The following is a 25,466-nucleotide window of genomic DNA, read 5'->3' as shown; positions in this document are numbered from 1 at the left end:
TTGGTAGTATTTAATAGTCCAATACTGATTGTATAGAGTTACTAACAATAGAAAGTGTAATAATCAGTTTATACATGTCTATCACCAACAAAGCTTTCAGAAATAGCTTTAACAATCGTTGGTATATTGTTATTTAAAAGTTCTATTCAGAATTTATTTTTTCGTAAGTTCATAAACAAAATTTAAACAAATCAGCTGCGGCTTAATTCTTGATCTTAAAGATTTTTCAATCCCAAATTTTTAAAACAAATAGTATGGTATGAAATTATTAATCACTATCTTGGAATATGTCAAGAAAATATACGAAAAGAAAGAAAAGAAAATCACCAAAACGCAAACGCAAAACGGCCTCGAAAACAAAAAAGCAGCGTACCAGATTTCCACAAAAGTTTAAGAAAAAACTGACAGTCTATTCCATTTTGGATTTTGTCGGAGAATTCGCATTCAAGGAAGACCAGCTAGATTGCGATGTGGAAGGTGTTGATGCTGCCACCAAGCTTTTCATAATATTGTGCTTGTTCTATATCAGAATGGCGGAAATGTCGAAGAAAAAATAAAAACCAGCGATGATCTAAAGATGACTTTCACAATATGGAAGGTGCTGATGCTGCTACTAAGCTTTTCATAATATTAAGCTTGTTTTATGACAAAAATGTCGAAGAAAAAGTAAAAAGCAGTGAAGAACATAAGATTATTTTCTATTTTTGTATGACTTCGCACAATATAGGTAAAAACGTCGCCATCTTGGATTAGTTCTATAAACAGTGTGAATGTAATTCTGTCTTTAATTCATTATCATCAATTTTGACTCCCACATCGTCACAATAATTAATATAAATAAATTGAAATTTTTCGTCGCCCTGTTTCTTTTATCTTTGAAGCTAAATAATAATTGTTTGTTAAGGTGGTTAAGTAATAATAAGTAAATTTAAGCAAAAAGGGGAATTATGTGACTCCAACATACCACACTCAAGCAACACAAAATATATCGATGATAATTTTTAATCAGTCATTCATCGATGGTAATTTTTTTTAATTCTTTCTATCTGAGATGCCACCTATTATTTAAATCAAATGGTCAAATTCGATTATCTAAATTCTCTTAATTCAACGTCAGTCATCCAATCAATCATACATTTTAAACGCTATTTTTCTCAGAAAAAAAAAACAAATTACTATAATTTTGTCTAACAAATTATTTATAAATGGATTTAATTTGTTTTAAAAATTTTAAATGAGCATTTTTTGAAATTTATACGCTTTATATAGAGTGATGTTATTCATTTTGTCGAGTAAAAGAATATTCTAGCTTTTAATGGTTTTTAGAAGCCTCATTTCAACATTTATTTTTTTCTCTTCCTTGAAAAAGCTTTGAAATTCATACATCATACATACATCTTAATATTTTTATTGCAGTATTTTCAAGTTCATAATAATAGATTTTATATTTTGTTTCATTTTCTGATTTTTTAAAATTATTTTTTGTTTGTTTTTTCTGATTATTTTTGTTTCATTTTGCTGTTTTTTGTTGTTATGGAAATATTTATAAATAGCATTTCGGACAGATAATTTCAATCCAAAGTTTATTTTAATTTCGCCGTTAATCTATTCAGTAGTATTAGTCAAATTTGCAAAGAGAATAAAAATTATCTTCGATTGCTAATATTATGTTATTTTACAACTACAATTGTTCCATAAAAAATTAAGAGAACCAACAAGAAACCTGTGGATGAAAAATATATCCCAATGCAAAGGCATCTGTACTAGGAATTCTGGATTCTTCAATTTAAGAAGCCTTTTTTTTTCTTCGAACAAAGTTCAAGACTCTTGGATTCGATACTCTATTTTATCATAATTCTAACTGCATGTGGTCATAGATTATATGGAGTTTAAATTTGTACTCTTTTATGTGGAGTGAAAGTCTGAAAAAATGGCTGTAACTTGTGTTTTTCCACATACTAGCGATTAATTGCTAAAATATCGCGTTTATTGCAATGAGCGATTGATTCGCTAAAACCATCGCCAAGAATATCATATTAATCATTATTAAGTATAAAATTCGCCAGTGCCATGTGGTTAATACAAAAGCACTGTTCTTCTCATCCTCAAACCACTAACATAAAAAGTTACATCTCCATTCATAGAATATAATTCGCTAGCAGTTTGGAATGAATAAAATGTGGAAAAAAAATTTTTTTTGAACCATATATTGTTTGAAATAACTGTTGATTGTAAAAAGGAGGTAAAATTTAAAAAATAATTTAGAAAATACAGGAACATGTGAACATTCTTTTCAATTCAATGAATAGGAAAAAAATCTAGCTCTTTCAGAAGCACAAACATATTTATTCGTGACAACAGTGCTATTGTGTCTATATATCCATCTGGAATTTTCATAAAACACTAAAAATGTAAGATGTTTTATTTTATTTTTTTATTTTTATTTATTTATTTTTTGTTAAATCATTAAGAGGATGCTGCATGGGTTAAAAAGAATGTTCTCAAAAAAGTAATTTCGAAAGGAAATCACCCCCCCCCCCGGAAAGACCAAATCATTATTTCACATCAAATTTATGATTAATATAGAATTTTACTGTTCTTAACATATGACCATAATTTAGAATGAAGCAATCCGCTGTTACGTTTATCTTCAAATATGAATTTTGATATAATAAAAACAAGTAAATTCTCTATTCTTGGGTTTGATCATAACAAATAATTTATTTTCTTATTTATCCAGAAGGAACCATAATGATTATAATTGAACAGATTTAGATTAAATTCTTTGGGGGGGGAGCTTAGACTTACAAGCTGCCAACACCTTCTATATTCTATTGTTTTCAAAATTAGATATTTTTATAGATTTTAATTTATTTTCAATATAATCTGTTTTTAAGTAACAAATATTGCAACAAGATGAAAAAACAAAGCATTTAAATGCAGGTTATCTTTAAGAGAATTGGCTTCAATATCATGTATATATTTTTTTTTAAAAATTAAATGCTTTTAATAAATTAAAACAGATTTTAAAAAATATATTTAATACAATCCAAATATTTTAGTACTAATGTTAAAAGATTTGATTGATTGAAATCCAAATTTAACAAAGAATTACAATTTTACAAGATTACACACTAAATTTCACTTATTTATGTCATTGATGTTTTAAAGAATTCGTATTTACATGCGAAAATACAGACAGACAGACAGTGAGCCAACGGATTTCAATCAAATTTGGTGTTGCGTTGTGACTTATGGCACTTTACATGCCCTCTGTCACAGTTATCTGTAAGCGATCTCTTGCTTTTTTTTTTCTTTCAGTAGCGCCAATCAGGGCCGAGAGTACGTCATAGCTACTCAAACGTCACATCCCTTTTTACGAGGCGGACTTCATTCACTCAATCTCTGACCGTAATTTAGACATGAATCAGAGAACGATCACCTCTGAACCAGCATCCCCAGTGGTATTACTCTCGAAATGGAAGACTTTGTGACCAAGACAGATTTATACGTGCGCCAGCCACCACACACACGGACAGTCTTCAGCAAGCAGGATTTGAACTCGCAACCCAAGGGATGCGAATTCAACGCCCTACCAATCAGGCTATCACGGTACATTTAAATTTTATATAGTAAATCTGTATATTAAATTCTATTCGCCCATTTTTTTTTTATAGTTACTCCGTTCATCTCTACCAGCCAGACAAACAGGCTTTTTGAGAATCTATTTCCTTTATAATTTAATAAACAACTATAAATTTAGCATTGAGAACGTTTTTCAGTTATTCTTGTCACGTGTTAGACAGGCATAAATCCAAAAATATGTTTCGGAGACTCGGACAGGCCTGAAAACGTAAGGATACGGCAAAAATCTCGAGATAGATTTTTTTATACAATTACAAAACTTACCCTTTGTATATTGCTTATACGAGAAAGTTAAAAGATAAATTCATTTTTTTTTACAAAACAATGCAGCACTTATACTTACTGAAAGAAACATAATCATTTGCAAGTATCCTATGACCATAGCAGCAGCGTGAAATATGACATACAATTCCAGCCATCTTGGAAGTTTTGGATCATATTTTGGCTCATCGTCTTTTGGCTGTGGGGAAAAAGTCATTTGTTAGTTGGCATATTATTTAAACCAACGACTTTAGAATCATAAAAATATCATAATTCGGAAAAGGTGAAATATGTGAATTTTTTCTTTTATATTATATGCACTTAGTGATATAAATTTATAATATATATGAACAATTATTCACCTATATTTCTTATTTAGAGAATAAATAACAAAAGTTTCGGGAAGAAAAAGTTATAAAAAAATTTTGAAGCCGAATAAATAAAGAATTTTTTCTGTTCAATCGGTTCTGCATATTGTGATTAATGTGTTACTTCTCTGATATTTAGTTTCATGGCAAGGAACAGAATTTCGTAGAAAAGTGAATGCCTGCTGAATGAATGCCGAGTCAATGACTCCCGGCTTTGACGACTATTTTGCGCTTTGACGATGAATTTAGCAATTTTAGAGCCGAAATTAGTATTTTGGTGATTTCTCGCTTAGGGGCAAAAATACGATATTCTTCTAGAAACTTCTTAGCCCTATCAGGAAGACAGTAAACCCCCCTGAGGTAGAATTCAAGACAGAAGTTGAACGAAGTCTTTCTTTGGAGTGTTGATCTCCATCGAAAATTCTCAGAATAGTTTGCACAGTTGCGATTGTTTAATAATGATTTGTTATTTTTGAGCTGTTGGTTACTGCTCTTATGTACATTTTTCGGTTGCGTTTTTCTGCCTCGTTTTCAGGTTTCCTTTTACAGTAAAGCGTATTTATCGTTTACTGGGCCTGTTGGACTTTGCATCGTACACCCGCCAGACGGATTTCCTGGAATAATATTCATATTTTTAAAACCAGTATTGTTTTTTGAGAGCTTTTATATTAAACCTTGACATTCTAAAGTCTCTACTATCTGATTCGATAATATATTCTGGTTTTCGAATGTCTTGTCATTCAAATTCAGTTTAATGTAAAAACATTTGAGTTGTTTTTGGATTCGACGAAATTTTAATATTGAATAATAAAGTCTTTGAATGGCTTGCTCTTAAAATTACAAGTTTAATAATATAACAAATACTCGGTAGTAAACAATGGGCTATACTATCGTTAATATTTGTCAATGGATTAAAGTAATGCTAATATTTGATAAACAAACAGACATCGAATAAAGCACTATGTCCTTGTTTTCTGAACAAGCATATATTTCACTCTTGTTAATATGCTTGTAAACGCTCAGCTGACTGAAAAAACGAAAATTAACATATAAATAACAGGTAAGTAAATAAAGATAAACAAACTTATTTATTTTCTAAGCAATTTTAACAATCATTTCAAAAACGATTTGTAAAAGCAGTTCTTTATTTTAATGACTCATTTATCATATTAATAGAAGTTTCTTCATGCCCTCTGGCAGAAAGGATAGTAAATAAAAGAAAAAACACATTCCCTCCTTCTTTTTTGAATATGTTATTTACTAGTCGCTTCTAGCGACTTGCTAGTTTGTCTGGAATATTTACTACTGTAGCACCTCTTTTTCCCCTTCAGCAGAGAGCACCCCTTTGTGGCGTTTTACAGAAGCCCCTTGTGGCGTTTTACAGAAGCCCCTTGTGGCGTTTACAGACAAGCAGTTGAACGGGAGACCTGCATCCTGAGGTCGACTTTTTCCTATGCGCAACCCTTGCGCTAACGCCGAATGCTTTCGGTTGGAAACGGTGGAATCTCTCCACCATACTATTTACTTTAACTTAATTGTCTATATGTGTTTGTAAATTTTAAAAATGTAGCTGTGTTTGTGTAGATTAAAAATATAATATTTAAAACCGGGCAGTTCATTAGAAAATCGCAACACACTCACTATACTACATTTAATTTTAGTTAAATTGCTTAGATATAATTTCATGTCAGTTAATTTAATTGTCTTACTCATGTTCTGTTTATTATGTGCATGAACCTTTCTAACGGAGAGCAGTCCTCTGATATCATAGCATTATTGAAAATGTAAATTTTCAATTCATCTGTCTTCTAAATTTCGCGATATTGTAAATGCACTTTTTTATTTGTTTTATAAACTATATATAGTATATATTAAACAGAATCTTGATAACGTGATATCCTTAACTTTTAATAATAGGAAAAAAATAGCGAGATAAAACATTTGATGAATCAATGATAAAGATTTGTTATTCATGGCAACAATGTCATTCATACTGGAAATTAGAAAAAAAAAAATTTTTTTAATTGTTAAAATTTAGAAAACATTTGTAAGACTTCTAAACTGATATTATTAAAAAGACAATTTTAAAAATTTTGAAATGGTATAAAATTAATTTTTGTGAAATAATAATTTTGAAAGCTATCGCTGAGAAATGTAAATTTTTTTTCATTTCATTAAAATTCAAAAGACATTGCTAGAGGGTGGGCATTCCCATGGGAGAAATAGTTTGGCCTTTAGAATGTCAATGCACATACATTCTCCTTTGCTATTAGTAGAAAGACAATAAGTCTCAACATTGGAAAATGCATCGGCATAACAAAAGATCATGAATGTAAATAAGCAAAATGTTAAATTATATCTATTATAAAGGGTTGTTTTTTTTCAATATCGCAGTCAACATAACAGTATTAAAATCTAGTAGGTAATGTTTACAGAAACAAAATGATGCTTTAATCTGTCTGAAACACTTGGAAACTTCGATAAGAAATTTACTTGATATCAGACGAATCACTTTTTATATGCTAGGAAGTGAAGTTAATTATTATTCTGTCACATTTCCCGTATTCATAACAGGTGAGTGAAGGTGTAACGATAATGAGAAGGAGAGAAAAAAAATGTCGATGTTGATTCCAATGTATTTATTCCAACTTTAATATTTCTCAGCGACTCTTTCTCCGTTTTATACTTTTCTTCCTCGTAATAAATATAATATTAAAGATAATATATTATATATCTTTATATATAATATAACCCAATATAATATAATAATAAGTATTCTTTAAAAACTAGAGTAATTCATTCTAAAATAGAAAATCGGCGTATGTTTTATAGCAGGTATTTTTCGGGTGGAAAAACGGTTTGGTTTAAGTTTCACTGATGAAGGATTAACCATAATAATTGCATCTTAAGTTACCCGTTATTAATTAGAAGAGCTAATTATTTGTGCGAAAGAAAATGTGCTACGATAGGCAAAAATATTAAATCACTGAAAGTTGCTTAAAATCGTAGAATTAGAAGTCAGTACACATTTCTCATAAAAACATAATTTAATAAATAACAAAACAATAATTTGAGGAAAAAATATTCTTATCACAGATTTTATGATGGTAATATTTTGTACGGTTGGCTTCTATTAAAAAACATTCAGCAAAAAAATTAAATTATTTCCAGAATTTCTTTTAAAGAAAATTTTTGTTTGTATAAAGAAATATAAAAATCTGATTAAACAAAATTTTGCAGCTTTTTCTGGACTAAAACTGCTAGAATTCAGTTCCCATAGCTAAATTATGATGATTTTTATAGTAATAATTATCTAGCGGAAGTATGCTGGATGTTTTATTTTTACCTCCGGAATATCTTCCAAATGTCCCAGCCAGGGTGTGCCGGGACTCCAACCGGGTCCTTTGAATATAGCTGACAATTTGTTCCAGAAGCCGTCCACTGTAGAGAATTTCTTCCATACTGCCTGTATGTGATTCGTCTATAAACAGAATAAATATACAGAAAATCAACTACAAACAAAAAAAAATCATATTCACACTATTTAAAATCAATCCGTCTTGTTTAATTATATATTTATATATAAATTTCGATGAATTCATCTTATTATTTTAAAAAGGATTTTAGAGAAGAGGTCTTTAAAGCACATACACTATAATTCGAAACAAAGAAAAATACAGTATTTGTCGATTTTAACGGCGACCAAAAAGAAAATATTTCGACTATTTGGCGATTTCACTCGTCAAACTATATAGCAAGTGATTCGCATGTTCAAAATTTTTCATAATAAATTATAATGTACTTGTGTAAATTTTTATAATTTTGGCGAAATTTTTTCTTGGCACTTTTTGATTGCTGTTAAAACTGAATTCTATCAAAAATGCTGACCTTTTTTTTTTATCTGAATTATCTGAAAGACTAGAACAATAAAATAATTTCACTTATTGGGTTCATTTGATTATTAGTCTAGGGACGCATAGAAATTTACAAAATTGATTTTGATTTTGATCAAAAAATTCTTTAATTGTTATTTTTTTTAAAAATGAAGAAAAAAAGTAAAAATTTAATTATATCGCGTAACTTGAGAGCCATCGATTTTGCACACAAGCGTATTGTTACGAATAGTTAATATTGCTTCCCTAAATCTCATAAATATGAAAGAGAGATTTTAAAATATTTGAGTGAATACTTAACAGATATTAGATTAATGACTAGCCCCCAGTCTTGCCCACCAACTTGGCGACAAAAATGATGGTTCTAGAAAATACAAGAGATACTTCAAGCAAGAGACGAGTTTTGATGATATTTTAATAATATTCAATATCCTGTCAAAGAGAATAGAGAGACCGAAGAGAATCAATCTTTCTTTAATCAGTGTTGATCTCGAAGCGAGCTCTCTAGCTGCATTCTGAGCACCTATTTATTTTTTCTATCTTCTTGTGATATGAGTTTCTAGAAATATTGTTATTTGTGTATATCTAGGCTCTGTTTATGGTGTATATCTATGTTTATTTGTTGTGTATGCTCTGTTTATTTGTGTATATCTATGCATTACCAGTGCTCCGCGTTTTTCATGAAATAAAGCAACATTTTCTATTATCCAGCGTGTCATTCTCTTCGGTTTCAGCAAGTTCTCACATTTACAGTCTGTTCTGGCATAGAGCGATCGAATTTGTTTAGTGATAGTAATTGATCACTTAAATGAAACGCATTTTTTAGATGTCAAGTCATTCATGATGTTAAATCAATGTCAAAATGCTGTCAGCTATTGCCTTCACTTTTTAGTTTTCATTCACAACATTGGCATTGGCACATTTTGGATGCAGTGGTATTATTTTAAAGGAAGAGCATCAATTTTTTAAAAAAATTCAGGAAATCAAGCATTTTTTTTAAAAAAATTGTTCATTAATATGAAAATTTAGATCTTGGTTACAGTTTAGCATATTTTTACCTGAATTGCAATAGGATTGAAGCTCTGGAGTGGTTTTGTGACTCCAAAGGTAATTTTTTTCTCTCCTTCTGGTTCAAAGGTGTCGAATAAGCGGTCCCACAAAATGAAGAAACTTCCAAAATTCTTATCAATGCAGTGCCTGTTTCGTCCTATAACATAAATTATTTATTAGAATCCCATATAATAATAAAAAAATGTAAAAAATGAAATCTGCAATCTCAAATTTCAAGTTATCATGTGAGAACATTATTATTTTTAAGTCATTATTTGTCTTAATTAATTTAAGTCATTAACCAGTTTAATCCACCGGTTTGAAACAATCATGAGAGTTCTCTATCGGTCTCTACTCTCCCTCTCTCTCTCTCTCTCTCTCTCTCTCTCTATATATATATATATATATATATATATATATATATATATAAATAGCTCGACCGATTTTGAGACGAAATAACAGCTATGATGTCATAGTTCTACGTCGACCTTTTAAAAACGCATCTGCTGTCAAAGAAGCATACTTAATAATAAAGCAATACTGGTAAAAGCATGTCAACCCTTTAAAAACGCATCTGCTGTCAAAGAAGCATACTTAATAATAAAGCAATACTGGTAAAAGCATGTCAACCCTTTAAAAACGCATCTGCTGTCAAAGAAGCATACTTAATAGTAAAGCAATACTGGTAAAAGCAGGTCGACCTTTTAAAACCGCATCTGCTTTCAAAGAAGCATACATAATAATAATGCAATACTGGTAAAAGCAAGAAAAAAAATACATTCGATTAAAAGATGATGATGAAAATTGCCATTTATACTTTATTTATTGCCTGCGCGATTTCGAGCTCCAATATCATTATCTACGCGATTTCGAGCTACAAAACCCTCTAATCAAAACAACATCATGCTCTCACATGATATATAATAACACTGTTCATTTCTCTATATCTGATAAAATTAGATTAGGCTTAGAAAAAATATTAGATTTATTTAAAAATGAACATGTTAAATAAACAGTGAATACAGTCAAATTTCTGTTTAACAAACTTTCTGAAAACCAGATATGTATTTTGAATCTTTTTCTACCAAATAAAATCAAAATTTAACACAGAACGATGATTTAATAATGAAGTCAGTACCAAATCTCATTTATTTAAATGATTTCGCTTTTGAGTTATCGTATTTGCAGGCTTACGAAAATACAGACTGACGAAATGGTCAACTCCTTGATGGACTTGGTTCCAATTTTAATACATGTCTAAACTTTATGTTAAATCTGTGTACTAAATGTTATTTATCTAGCTCTCTTCTTTTTGTAGTTATCGTGTTAACTTACATTCGAACAGACCGAATTATTATGTATATTTCGTTCAAAATTTGATAGAAATCTATAAATTTAAATTGGAGACCGTATACCAAATTTCATATATCCAGTTCAAAGTATTTTTGAATTATCCTGTTAACAGATAAATGGACGGACAGACAGTCACCTATAGTACCAAAAACGTATTTTTCTGACTTAATAAGTCGTAATAATAATACATTTCGGATAAGTTCGTATAATATAATAAGTTTCGGTTAAGCATGAAACCAGGAGATTCGGCTGAATCATGAGTTCGATTTTTTTTGATAGTTACAATACTCTTTCTTTGTCTCATTCGAAAGTAAAAATGTCTGCCATCCTGCTTTATCAGGTTTGTTACCAGAAACATATCATTCAAAAGTTTTCAAAATATGGAATATTTTTTTTATTGCTTCAAAATGTTCTCTGGTTCTTTAGCATTCAAACGATACCAAGATGTTGTCAATATTCGAAATATTTCTCGAGTTATAATTATTTTTCTTGAGGTGCTTTCACTAAAAACTAGTTTCGGTGTTTTTTAAAACTCATTTTATGAAGAATGATATCTTCCCACTATGTTGCTTCATTCAAACAATCATAACTCAACAAGAAATGAACCAAATACAATTATTTATATATCAAAATAATTTGTATGAAACAGTGGATGTTTTGTGCCTCAATCAAAGTTATATTTATAGAAATAAAATTTTAATAGCTATTTAAAAGTTAAAATTACAGAAAAAATCTCGCTTTTTCTATTCATCGTTGATGAAAAAATTGTTAAAAAATATATATATATTTTTATAACTTGATTGAGACAGGCAACATAAAGACTAATATCAGGCATAATTTCCAACTAAAATTGTGTATCTGTACAAATTTGAATTTAAGATATTATGTTTCAAAAGATATACTAATTAACTCATTAAATATTATTTAATTAATTAATAATTAGTGTTATATGGTTTCTTCCTCACTGAAATGAGTTGTTTAAACATATAATAATGACCTACTATAAAAAAACTGGATTTTTAAAATTAAAATTTTTAAAAAAAATCTTTTTGTGTGTACGTACACATTAATGCGAAGATTTTTTTTCAGTAATCTCTTGTTCATCATTTGTTCCGTTTCCATTAGAATCCATATTACTTCACGATTTCTCATACTCTGTATTTTCTGGCATATGTGATTTTTTTGTGTGATTTACTTACCATGATGAACACGATGATGACTTGGAGTTACAAAGATATATTCCAAAATTCCAAGATTGGGAATGTACTGAAAAGACAGGGACATTCAAAATATTCAGATAATCTTACACAAATCACTGAAAAAAATGTTATAAATGAATACAGAGCTAGAACAACAATATAATATTTTAGTAGTCTTTTATCAGCCAAATATTTCAAATTCTTGGTTCGAAAATTTATTTGTTTATTATTTCTTTTTTTATCTATAAATAATTTATCGGTATGATAACTGACAGAATAATGTCTTTCAAAACTAATAATTTAAATAATAAAAGCAAACTTTAGATAAAACATGTTAAGATACAATTTGCCAGTAAGAAAACTGAATGAGGAAAAGATTCAATATTATTTGGTATCGATTCTGTTTAAAAATGATAACAAACTGTTCATTCAGTGGCATATCAATTCAATATTTAAATGTGATGCTTCTTAAAAAGCAGTAAAAGATAAAAAAAAATTGCTAGATGCTTTACGTTAACCCTTCAAAGGGTCATTTTTTTTCTAGTCATATTATGTTAAAATATTTTTAGGCTTGAAATTAGAATAAGAAAATGGATTCATTTAGCTTATTAGATAAATTTAATTTTATTCATTAATTAATTTGGTTAATTAATAATTAAGTGACAAACCAAGACACATCATTTTGTCTCAGATAAAGAATTGAAGCATCTAAAATTCTGACTTACTAAAAAAAATTTGTCAGAACTTATGCCAACCTGCATAATTTCATACAAAGATTGATAAATTTGGTGGGAAGCATACTTCTCACGGCCTTAGAAAGGGTTAAAGATGTGATTATTTTCTAAGAATAATCACACGCAAATACATAACTGGAATAACATACAATAGCATCTTATAGTCTTACGGATTCATATAATAAGCATAAACCGCAAATCTATTCCGAAAAATATAAATAAATTTATTTTTAGCCATTTTAAGAAAAATGAATTTAAATAGCTGCTTTATAATAAATTACTGCAATTGTTTTAAGAATAGATAGTCTTTTGAAATGATTTGTAAATTAGTCCACACTTACTTCGCTGTGAAGCCAGTACTGAAATATGACATTCAGCTGAAAATGCACCAAAAAAGTCGATGGAGGTATAAAAAAGGCCATTGGTATATACGTAAGCTAGAAAGAAAACGTTTGTCAAACGTTTTTCTTAAATATTATTTCATACCTTACATCAAAACATATCAATAAGAATACAAATAAATAAGGTACTGTTCGTTTCAGGATCCTGAGACTAACACTTTTCGACGTTTGTATTTTGCTAAGGGGTGATGTATAGAAAGTGAACCGTTATTGCGCTTCTTAATTCCCTCGATTGCTAAAGTAAATTCCCCTCCTTTCATATTTACTCCCACCCCTTTTTTTAAAACAATAAACGCCTCCTGACGCATGCGCAAACGCGAGGAAGGTTTCCATATCCGTCACAGAACGATGTAGTAAAAGTATCTCACATTCTGAATAATTAATGCATAAATAGATAATAATATTTATCAAGTTTTATAACTCAAATCAAATAGCACAGATACTTGTTGGTTAAACGAAAATAACCGAAATGTTGAAGTTTTTGTACTTGACATGGATGCCGGCGCTGTCTGAGAGAATTCCAAATGTAGATAATAATATCAATTGCCATTTAGAAGAATTTCGATGAAGCTCTTTCGTTTACTGATCTTCATGAATAACAAGGAGATTAAATTGTTCTCAAGATAAGAAATCCAAAGGGTAGAGATCTGGTAAGTATGCAGAGCTCCGCTTTACTTCCTCTCTTTAATCATTTATTCACCAGTATTCCTCAAAAAGATGCTATTCATGTATTAATCGATTTGAAATATGAAACGCTGCTGACTGTTATTAATTGTTTATATAATAATTATCTACATTTTGCATGCATTTTTCAAATTTATTTCTTGTATATTCCTTGTAAAGTAGGTTTGTTCTTTTATAAAACTCGAATAAATTTTATTTGCATTGTATTGTAATACAAATACAAAAAACAAAATTTTATTTTTTAAATAAAAAAAATCTTAATTTTACAGTTTTAATTAATAATGAATCTTTAATCGGTAAACACCGAAAAATTTTGGGTTATATAGAATTCCAATTCCCATCAAATATATTTAAAAACTTTCAAGTAAATTATCCTTTTCTTATATACTCTAGCTTTTCAAAATGTTATATTTTTTTTCTGTCATTTTCAATCTTTTATGTAATTCAGCCGTTAAACTAGCTTGTCTTATAGTTTACGAGAGACTATTATATTTTTTTAAAGTTAGTGCCAGACGCAATATGTCATGGTTACAAATGGCGAGCTTTCTTTTAACAATAAGAATAAATGGAACTGTATTTATCAGCATCATCCAGCAGTTTATTACATTAACCATATAGACTCCTGGGCGACTACTGGAGAGAAAAGATGGAAATCTTTTGTGAGACCACAATTTCGTCTGCATCACCAAATTCTTCACGGAATTGTTTTTGTCGGGACTTAAGTGATACAGATCGTTTTATTTTTCACTATAGTCTTACAAAAGATTTTCATTTTTTTTTTCTCTCTGGATGTTACCCAGAGTTCCAGTGATTAAAAAATCTCAACAAAATTCCATAATTCCAAAAGGTTTAAAACAATGATTTTTTTTTCAAATTTGTATCTCTTTGAAACTTAAAAAATAAATGTTATTCATTTCTTTATTTTTCAGGTCAAATTTTTGTCGTCGGTTTTGGCTGTTTGTTTATTTTGTCAGCAACTGATAGTTTCTTTCGTATGCATTGCTTTTATTACTCACTATATCAACTAGATCGGGATATGTATTACATTGGGTATTGTTTGAATGGAATTAGGTATTGTTACCTTATGAATTAGGTTTTGTTTGATGAATTAAATATTGCTTCCTTATAGAAAAACTATCAATTCCAATGATTCTCATGACACGATTTTTTGAAAATTTCTGCAAAATTGTGTGTGTGTGTGTGTGTGTGCGTGCGTGCTTATACTTTTGAACAAGGACAAACTTGATCTGAGCTCCTATGACTACGCTTTGAGATACACACAAGAAATTTATCTTTTAAATTTGACACACTTCTATTTCCAATTGACTTAGAAATAATGGCAGTGAAATTGTTGATTTGTGTATGTGTGTGTGTGTGTATACTTTTGAACAAAGACAAACTTGATCTGAGCTTCTATGACTACGCTTTGAGACACACACAAGAAATTTATCTTTTAAATTTGACACACTTCTATTTCCAATTGACTTAGAAATAATGGCAGTGAAATTGTTGATTTGTGTATGTGTGTGTGTGTGTATACTTTTGAACAAAGACAAACTTGATCTGAGCTTCTATGACTACGATTTGAGATACACACAAGAAATTTATCTTTTAAATTTGACACACTTCTATTTCCAATTGACTTAGAAATAATGGCAGTGAAATTGTTGATTTGTGTATGTGTGTGTGTGTGTATACTTTTGAACAAAGACAAACTTGATCTGAGCTTCTATGACTACGCTTTGAGATACACACAAGAAATTTATCTTTTAAATTTGACACACTTCTACTTCCAATTGACTTAGAAATAATGGCAGTGAAATTGTTGATTTGTGTATGTGTGTGTGTGTGTATACTTTTGAACAAAGACAAACTTGATCTGAGCTTCTATGACTACGCTTTGAGATACACACAAGAAATTTATCTTTTAAATTTGACACACTTCTACTTCCAATTGACTTAGAAATAATGGCAGTGAAATTGTTGATTTGTGTATGTGTGTGTGTGTGTATACTTTTGAACAAAGACAAACTTGATCTGAGCTTCTATGACTACGCTTTGAGATACACACAAGAAATTTATCTTTTAAATTTGACACACTTCTATTTCCAATTGACTTAGAAATAATGGCAGTGAAATTGTTGATTTGTGTGTGTGTGTGTGTGTGTGTGTGTGTGTGTGTGTGTGTGTGTGTGTGTGTGTGTATACTTTTGAACAAAGACAAACTTGATCTGAGCTTCTATGACTACGCTTTGAGATACACACAAGAAATTTATCTTTTAAATTTGACACACTTCTATTTCCAATTGACTTAGAAATAATGGCAGTGAAATTGTTGATGTGTGTGTGTGTGTGTGTGTGTGTGTGTGTGTGTGTGTGTGTGTGTGTGTGTGATGAAATTTTTAATTTAATTTAAATATTAATTAATATCCTAATTTTTATCTTAAATTAGCCTATATTAATTTCATTCTAAAATATTCTCTTATTTTTTAATCCAGTTTCCACTTTTTATTTAATAATTTATAACACGTTCTCAACAAAACTGGTGACTTTTGCATCCTTTCGGGCGAAGGGATAAAAAATCCCTAAGACCCACACCTACCTTATAAACATACCTAAGATTCCCTTGCCTAAAAACGTGGCAAAGAAATCCTTGTCAAAATCTCGTAATAAAATCACTGAAGGTAAATATTTCAGCGACTTAGGGCTCTTGTATCGCGATGTAAACAGACATAATTTTATCTTCGCTTTTTTTCCTGTACATAAAATGAATCCAGTGGTGAAATAAATCGAATTTAAAATTCCAGAAGGTTATATACATTAGAGCTAGAAAAATGATTTTCAATCTCTTGGTTCGACTATTTTTAACAGAATCTGTATTACCACATTTGTATAAAGAAATAAATCTTCCTACACTTACTTCCTTTCACTAATTTAAAATTATTTAAATGCACATGGATTAAAATTTAGGAGTATGAAGAAAATTAATTTTAAAAAAATAAGTGAAAATATTTATTTGAAACACTATAGAAAAATAATCAACTTTTATTAATTATAATAGTCATTTTATTTATAAAATTGATAACTAAAGAGGAAAGATTCAGCTTAATATCTGTAAATTTACAAAACAAATAAAAAAGTGAAATTACTATATCGAGAAAATTAGACGGTAGAGGAACGTTTTTAATAGACCTCTGATATCCTGAGACTATTAAAAAGATTCCATTAGAAAGATTCAAATCTATATGCAAAATAAATGTAAGATAATAAAAAACAAGTTTGTGAATAGGCTTTAATATCTGACAATTTGATAGAATCATAGACATGAAATTATATCTAAACGATTTAAATGAAATTAAATATAACCAATATCCCCTGGAAATCAGCTGGTCGCGAAAGGCAACTAGTTTCGTAATAAATGCTGAATTATGCGATATCTAAGCCATTATCTATGGTTGCTTTAATATGGAATATTACATTGTTTCCCCCCCCCAAGGTTAAAAGGAATTTGAAAACATTTAAATGATGAGGATTCTATTTTCGCCTTCCAGCTTGCCCAAAAGAATTTTATTTATTAATCTACTCTGCAAGTGTTCTAACAGCTGCATTTGAACTCATATCTGTTGGTTGTTTCATCATTTTATACTCTAAAGATGAGTAGATCGACATGGGTTGAAGATTGTGAATTCCATTACACGAGGAAGAAAATTGTTTTGCTGATTTCAGTAAAATGAGTCAACCTTCGGTATATCTAGCAAGATAATTGTGGCCTGGTTGCAAAGTCTCGAGGTCAGAGAGCACCAGATTCGATAACCGATTCCATCTAAAAACCGATATGTAAGTGTTTCTTGTGCACGTTGAATCCTTCAGAGTTAAATGTCCATGTTTTGATGTGGTTGGATGGGACAATTCAGTTATCTTCCTCGTAAATAACGATGTCCATCTCTAAATAGCTTTAATGTAACTTTAAATCGGGATGTGAATGTAATTAAAACTAACAAGACGATGACATTTCTGTAAGAGTATTTTATTAATCTATGGTACTTTTTTAAATATTTTTGTTTTTGTAACACTTTTTCACACTTTTTTTTTTTGTACTTTTAGCACTTTTTTTACTTTTTTTGTATTTGTGGCACTTTTTTTGTACTTGTAGCACTTTTTAACATTTTTTTTGTGTGTGTTTATTTTTTGTACTTGAAGCAAATACCAAAAATTATATGATAAAAAAATTACCTTAAATTTGATAGAATGCATTCGAGGAAAGGGACCATATTTTAAAAATATACTTTTGTGATACCTATAGGGCGAATGAAAAAACTCTCTTTTTCGTAAAACTCTTTTTTAGTTCCCTGTGCATAAACTACAGTTCGGCGCCTACAGCCTAGAGAATGAATTTTTCGTTTCTCTTTCTGTCTATCATTTCAATTTTGAAAAACTTCAAGCTGTTTTCGGCTCTTCAAAGCCTTGATCCAAAAATCTATAATAAATTCGCTGAACCGAATCGAATTTCGGAAAAAGTGATTTTTTTTTATCTGCTTTAATTTTAAGGTATTGCCATTTTTGGTTTTAGGGATAATTCATCTTTTACTTTAATTCCTGTTAGCAGTTTGGCTGCCTTTTGTTTTAAAATATTTTTGCATGACTTGGACAATTTTCCAGATAATCTGTATGATGACAGATATTAGATATCTGTATATAGTAACAAAAAGAAATTAAAAATCGACGTTATTACAAGTTTAAAGAGAAATTAATTAGAATCTTTGCAACCCTCCATTATTTTTTTTGTGTGCATCTTTTATGCGATTATGTAAAGTATTTTTCTTGCCGATTTATGTTATCATTTTAGATCAAGTTGATTCTACACAACATATTCTTCGCTAAAATTAGATTGTCTAGAAGATGCTTTAATAGCAGACATGTATTTTCTGCCTTACCCACATAGTAGAACTGGTGATTACACTCAATCGCAATGGCACAGTTAGGTTGAATTCTTCTGAACTATGATGTGGCTCGTGAAACCACCACAAAATACTGACTTCTAGAAAAAGAGAGAGGGGGAAAGAGAAAGTATTAGACATACAGGGTGGTTGTAATTAAATTTCCTCTATAAACAGCGTCCTACAATTCAAACGAATGAACCGATTGCAGCGAAATTTGGTATATAGGCTATACACGAGATGCGATCACGGAATTTCAAGAAAAATAAATTAGTTCAAAAATGTCCACCAGATTGCGCCTTCTCCGGAAAAACATTGAATTTAATATAATAAAGACCCAAAAATGCAGAAACAATCCAGAACAATAATTATGAGTAATAAAATGTAAAAGCAGTAAAAGATGTCAATTCTAGGAAAAAAATGTCGAGATTTGCATGCTTGCGAAGAAGAGGAAGCTTTATGCAAAACAGGTTAGGATGAGAAACGTTTGTAGTCATTGCCATGTTTTATGCCGCTGTTTCCGGCTGTAATGATGACGGTATCTTGTTGCGGCATTGAATGGCTTAAAGAACTCCATAACGCTTCATGTGCGGAGCATTACAACTGAGCAGTTACGATCTGCTTTTGAACATACTGTCCATCAATTTGAAATTTTGCAACTGAATGAGGTGGTCACGTGGAGCACCTTTCCCAACATCTTCCTGGACACGATTAACAATCTCTTGTGCAATTTCGTCCTAATCTATTCTTGTTTCCATACACTGAACTTTTTTTCTCAAACAGCGTACTGTTATTTTTCCTTACTTTATTTAATATGGTTCGATACAAGGTGATCACAAACTAATCAATAAATGTTAATATTGTTTCTGTATTCCGTTTCGATCGTTTATTGTATTAAAGTTAATGTTTTTCCGGAAAGGGCACCCTCTGGTGGACATTTTGGAACTTTTTTTTTTTTTTGATATTCTGTGAGCGCATCTTGTGTATAGTATATATACCGAATTTCGTTGTAATCTGTTCGTCCGTTTGCGTTGTAGGATGCTGTTTATAGGGGAAGTTTAATTATAAACATCCTGTATATACAGAGTGAGTAGTCCAATTTTATTTTTAAAAATAAATACTTTAGAAATACGTTTTAAACATCTTTAGAGAAAAAATAAAATTAGTATTAACATTTTGTTTTGATTGTAAAACTATATGTTACCATAAAAGCTAAAAAAACAACATTTATTTTAAACATATAAATGTAAACATAGAATACTACCAATAATTGCTGGGTATTTTTCCCAAACATTGAAGTTAAATTATTTAACAAGTTGTTGTGCAAGTTGCTTATGAGAAATCTTATGAAAGGCTTAAATTGCATTTCTAAAATAACATTATGACACTGTAGTTAGAGTTATTACGAACAAAATATATCTAATTGTTACTTGATAAACATATCAATCTTTTAAAAAAAGGTTGGTTTACGAACTTAAGATAACAATTCTAAAATATAAAAATCATGTTAATTTATTAAATATGTTAACAACCGTTGATTTTTTTTCAGGAATTTTGCTATTTAAGTTCGTTAGTTTTCTCATTACTAGTCTTTTTTATTTTATCTTCAGAAAAAAAATAAGAATTTTTAAGATCGTTATATAAAGAATATTAAAAGGGTAGTTTTTGAGAATTAATAATGCTACCCTCCCTATACATCAAATACAGAAAATACATCAAATTAGAATTTTAAAATACAATAAGAAAATAATTAATAACACTTTTGTAATTTTTTGAGATTAGCAAATAGAAAATCTACATTTTTATTCGCTCGCTTTAATCACCTTGACCAACTGAGTGGGAAATAATCGGCCATCTACCAATCGGTAATTTGAAGTTCTTGAGCAAATAAGTTTGTCTTTGTTGTCTTCTGTTCTGATAGAAATTAACTTGAATTTAATTATAGTAATTATTGTCTACAGATTACATATTCCATTAAATTTTAAAAGCAACTTTAAATTTTAAAACAGTATAAAAATTATTTTTTGTGAGTTAATATTTTTGAAATATATACAGTGAATCAAACAATGGAGAGTACACCTTACTTTTATTTCACTTCGTCGTATTTATATTGATAAATACGGCTTTCAATATAAATAACACAATACCGAGAAGTGCAAACATGTTTTTATTTTTACACATAACAATTGGCTAAATTTAAAGTAAAAATAAAGAAAAAACGACGAAACACTTCTAAATTGAAGAAATTCAGAAGCATTTTAAATAAACATATTCAGATGTTTGCCTCAAAAAATTGAGAATACACAAATTGAGAATTTTTGGCAGTGACAACCGTCGCACTGTATGAAGAAAGCCTACTGCTGCTTTGGAACCAAAAGATTTGCGTCCTGCAGTTGAACATAGTGGTGAATCTGTCATGATTTGGGGTTGTATGGCTTCATCCGAGGTAGGAAATTTAATTCTTATAGATGACATTATAAACCACATGTTTTACTTCGCAGCAATTTAAAGAAAAGTATTAAAAATTTGGGTTAGATGAAAATTTAATTTTCCAACAGGATAACAACCCCAAACAGTATGCACGTAACGTCAAAATGTGGTGTCTTTTTCATTGTAAAAAACAGTTACACACACCACCACAGTACTCCACTATCAATGCCATTGAATATTTGTGGGCCACACTCTAAATAGTGGTTCAAAAACACAAACATAGAAACAAAACCCATTTAAAACAAGTGTTGCAAGAAGAATTGAGCAAAATATCTTCAGAAACCACCAAAAATTGATTGAATCACTACCACGACGTTTAAAGACCATTATAAAACCCAAAAGACATGAATTAAATATTAATACTTTCTTTCTATGCGAGATATTACAAAAATTTCATTGGTATATTCGCAATTTTTTGTGGCAAAAATCTGCGTATGTTTATTTAAAATGCTTCTGAAATCATTCAGTTTAGAAGTTTTTCGTTGATTTTTCTTTATTTTTACTCTAAATTAAACCATTTGCTATGTGTAAAAATAAAAACATGTTTGCATTTGTCGATAATGTGTTATTTATATTGAAAGTTGGATTTATCTAGTAAAAATAAGGTGTACTCTCAATTGTTTGAGCCACTGTATATATATATAGCTGAAAAATATCCAAAATTTCCTTTTGGAATTGAAAGACATGTCTCTTTTATTTAACAGCAATTGTGCAAAATTTCATTTAAAGTCAGATAAAAGCTTAGATTCTTAAAAAAATACTTACAAACAGATATTTATCTTTAAATAAAAGTATGAAGGATACAAAAATTATTTGATTAGAACTCAAAATCATAAATTGTAAAAGCATTTTCAATCAAAACTTACGATGTGTCAGCCTATGCATCCAGTAGAAAAAAAAGTCCGTAAGTACCATACAAAGAATCCAAGTCCACGGTGAATCCCAGGGTAGAGTTCCGATTCGCCAGTTGTTGTAAATCCAAGTATAGAGAATCAATTCCGCGCCATATAACGGTATTCTGGAAGGAATATTAGGTTGATAAATTTTATTAAATGAATGTAACAATATATTCTAATATAAGAATAAACGAAATATTAGGATTCTATTACTCTAAATCCAAGGTGAATTAAGTTTGCTGAAGATCCCCTAACCGGAGATCTTCAATTCAATCAGTGTCGCTGTAGAATAAGGCGTCAAGATGCAGGAGCTAAGAGAGGTGGGTTCTAGGTCAGGTATCGTCCTCATCATCTGACAGCGGTTCAAAATTACGAGATCCGTCCGAAAATAGCCTTGTAAAACGCGACATTAATGCGTGGAGATAAGAGAGCCCTACTGATATGGTAGCAGGTTACAATGGAAAAAAATGCCTGAATTCTAGATGTTAAATCGTTTTTTTAAAAATAAATGTCTATACTTAGAAAGTAGGAAGCTGAAAGGAACTAAAGTTAAGGCATTTTAAAGAGTCTGAGTTTGAAAACGGTGCGATAAAATATATAATAATTTCATAAAAGCTGACAAACTGTTCAAGTAAAATAATTCTTATTCAACGAACACAAATTAAAAAACAATCATTCGACAGAAAGGCATATAATGCGCAAAATGAACTTATTAACAATTTGAAAGAGAACAGAAGAAAGAAAAAAGAGCGAAAAAATTAAGTCAAACTGTAAAAACATTATAATAATTTTTTAAAAAATTTACAATGTGTAAGCTTTAAAAAGTTTTTATACTGTAAAATAAAGTTAAGAATAAGAATTTCTGAGGAAAAACTAGCTTTAGCACTGATAAAGAAAATACAAGCGAGAAACTGATGTGATTAAACAATAAAAGAAGTTCAATATTTCAAAAAACAAGGGATTGTTACAAATTGTGCCTAAATGAATTTTGAAAAGTTGATTAAAATTAGAGACCTAGTTACATGAAAACAGAATTTGTATAATATAACAGATGATTTTTTTTTTTTTGAATTTTAAAAATGTTTAAAAATATTTTTTGGTCGATGATAATCTCAGATGATATGATGGAAAAATGGAAAATCTTTTTATCCTCTATTTTATCTTCTTTAGAGGGCATAGCAGCTTTATTAATAGAATAAAAAAAATTTTAAGTGAAATTTTAAAGTTAAATTAATAGAATAAAGAATTTTTAGGAACATCCCATTCGTCTCCATAAAGGAGTAAAGAATCGGATATTGTTCAAATAAATAAATATTCAATTTTATATAAAAAGATAAATTAGCCTGAGTAATTAAATCGTTTTTAAAAATCTACAAATCTTATGATGATACATAGAAAATACAGTGGCGAACGTATTAAACATCAATTATTTTTCAAAATACTTTATATGCTAGTACACACATTATGGCACTAGTTAAATTTGTTATCACGGTGAAAACTTAATTTTAGAGTGGCTTGAAAATTTGGAGAAGGAGGATTATTTTGGATATCAATTTCACAGAAGCCAACAATTCTAAAATCTATTCTCAATAATCTTCTTTCCATTTCTAACAATTCATTAATATCTAGCATAATAATTAATCTAGTAAGTTCATTACTATTTAAACTAAATCTTTAAAAAAATTAAATATTCATTGACATTGCAGAGCAAATTACGATGTATGATTCAGTTACTAGCTAATAACTACGAGCTACATAATAGTTGCTGGTAAAGATCCTCTTAAATTCAAATCTGCACTCAAATGATTTGAACGACAACTGGGCCTCTATGCCTTTCTCCAAACCTTCACATGGAACAAGCCTGGATTAGTTTAATTATATTAACGTCCAGTTTTAGAGTAACACTAATGCTGTTTTGGAACGGACCTTGTAATTTTAAACCGCGGTCAAATGACGAGGACGACATCTGAGCACCACCAACCCTCTCCAAACTTTCACACCACACTAGCGGGAGGACGTTTGGTCCTGACGGATTTAACGTGCACCAGACCCGCTTGCACGACAGTTCTTCCCTGGAAACTGGCCTCGAACCTAAAGCCCTCCAGTTCCGAAGGCGGGACCTCACCTACAGGCCACTGCGGCCGACACAAACTTGCAAATAATTAATTTAACCGACGCAAACCTGGAAATATTTGATTGAACCGACACAAACCTGGAAATATTTGATTTAACTGACACAAACTTAAAAACATTTGACAAAAAAATCAACAAGCCTATATGGTACAAATTTAAACTGTCATATTTCGAGCCTACAATATTCCAGCATGTTACATGTCGTCACCTTCAAAATTTTCCAAGTACCAGAAAAATGGAAATACAAATAAATGAAATTTTTGCAAGCTTTCTTACTTAAACAGCTCCACTAATATTCCTTGGGAAATGTTTGCCACAGAATCATTCAGTCTCATCAGTTCCTTTCCACGTATCAAGTGAAGCACCTGTTCCAGAATGATCACGAAGATGAAAGCTGGGGTCACCTGGTGAGAAAAGAAAAAGATTACAAAAATCTTAATAATTCTAGAAGAAATAAATGACTTAAAAGACATTTTTTTTCTGCGATAAAACAAGTAGAATATTTTTTCTCGTTATAATAATTTGAAAATTTCATGGATGATGTCCAATTGATGACATTCAGTAATAATTATATTTTTCTTTTACATTAGGGAGCACATACAAACCAACATTATAATTAGCAAAAGCATGAATACAATCTGCAATTAAAGCAAACTTTGTGCTTTCTAGTAGACAAACTATAATAAAGCAATTAAAAATTATTAAAGGATTGTTACCTATACTCACACACAGTAGAGATATTAAAAAGTGTCGCTATCCGTTTATTTGTATAAGACTAAAAATGTTTATTCCGGCTTTATTTATTGCTTAGACGCAAAGCTATAACAATAGTTTATGTTATATTTTATGAAATAACTAGATGTGCTATTTAAATGAATGTATCATGAATAATTACATGAATGTACATGATGTACATGAATGTTTACATGAAAGTTCATGAATGTACATGATGTACATGAATGTTTACATGAAAGTTCATGAATGTACATGATGTACATGAAAGTTCATGAATGTACATGATGTACATGAATGTTTACATGAAAGTTCATGAATGTACATGATGTACATGAATGTTTACATGAAAGTTCATGAATGTACATGATGTACATGAAAGTTGATGAATGTACATGGTGTACATGAATGTTTACATGAAAGTTCATTAATGTACATGCTGTACATGAAAGTTCATGAATATATCGTGAATGTTTACATGAATGTAGATGATTATTCAAAAAGAAGAAGAAGAATGAAAATAGTTATTTATAATGGAAAACAATAAATAAATAAAGAAACATCATTGAATAGAAGAAAGCTCCAAGTTTTATTCTATCTTTTCAACATTAGTACCATTTTATAATTCCTAGTGTACGAAATATAGAGGAAATATTGTAATCGACAAAAACTTCGAATTCGAGATTTTGA

At 29.7% G+C, this 25,466-nt stretch overlaps 1 protein-coding gene across 1 annotated transcript in view; it reads right to left on the bottom strand.

Moving 5' to 3' along the window:
• Positions 1-25,466, bottom strand: part of LOC129969425 (alkylglycerol monooxygenase-like) — a 39,230-nt gene that overhangs the window by 8,306 nt on the left and 5,458 nt on the right. Inside the window, exons 2-9 of the mRNA XM_056083996.1 lie at positions 24,321-24,448; positions 21,882-22,033; positions 18,523-18,626; positions 12,845-12,940; positions 11,770-11,836; positions 9,226-9,374; positions 7,621-7,755; positions 3,989-4,105 (exon numbers count right to left, since the gene is read on the bottom strand). Coding sequence (XP_055939971.1) covers positions 3,989-4,105; positions 7,621-7,755; positions 9,226-9,374; positions 11,770-11,836; positions 12,845-12,940; positions 18,523-18,626; positions 21,882-22,033; positions 24,321-24,448 — 948 coding nt within the window. The remainder of the gene's footprint in view (positions 1-3,988; positions 4,106-7,620; positions 7,756-9,225; positions 9,375-11,769; positions 11,837-12,844; positions 12,941-18,522; positions 18,627-21,881; positions 22,034-24,320; positions 24,449-25,466) is intronic.

The sequence above is a fragment of the Argiope bruennichi genome, chromosome 1 (genome assembly GCF_947563725.1).
Source record: "Argiope bruennichi chromosome 1, qqArgBrue1.1, whole genome shotgun sequence".
Lineage (NCBI taxonomy): Eukaryota > Metazoa > Arthropoda > Arachnida > Araneae > Araneidae > Argiope > Argiope bruennichi.
Note: the sequence above shows the minus strand (reverse complement) of the source record. Positions and strands in the feature narration are given on the sequence as shown.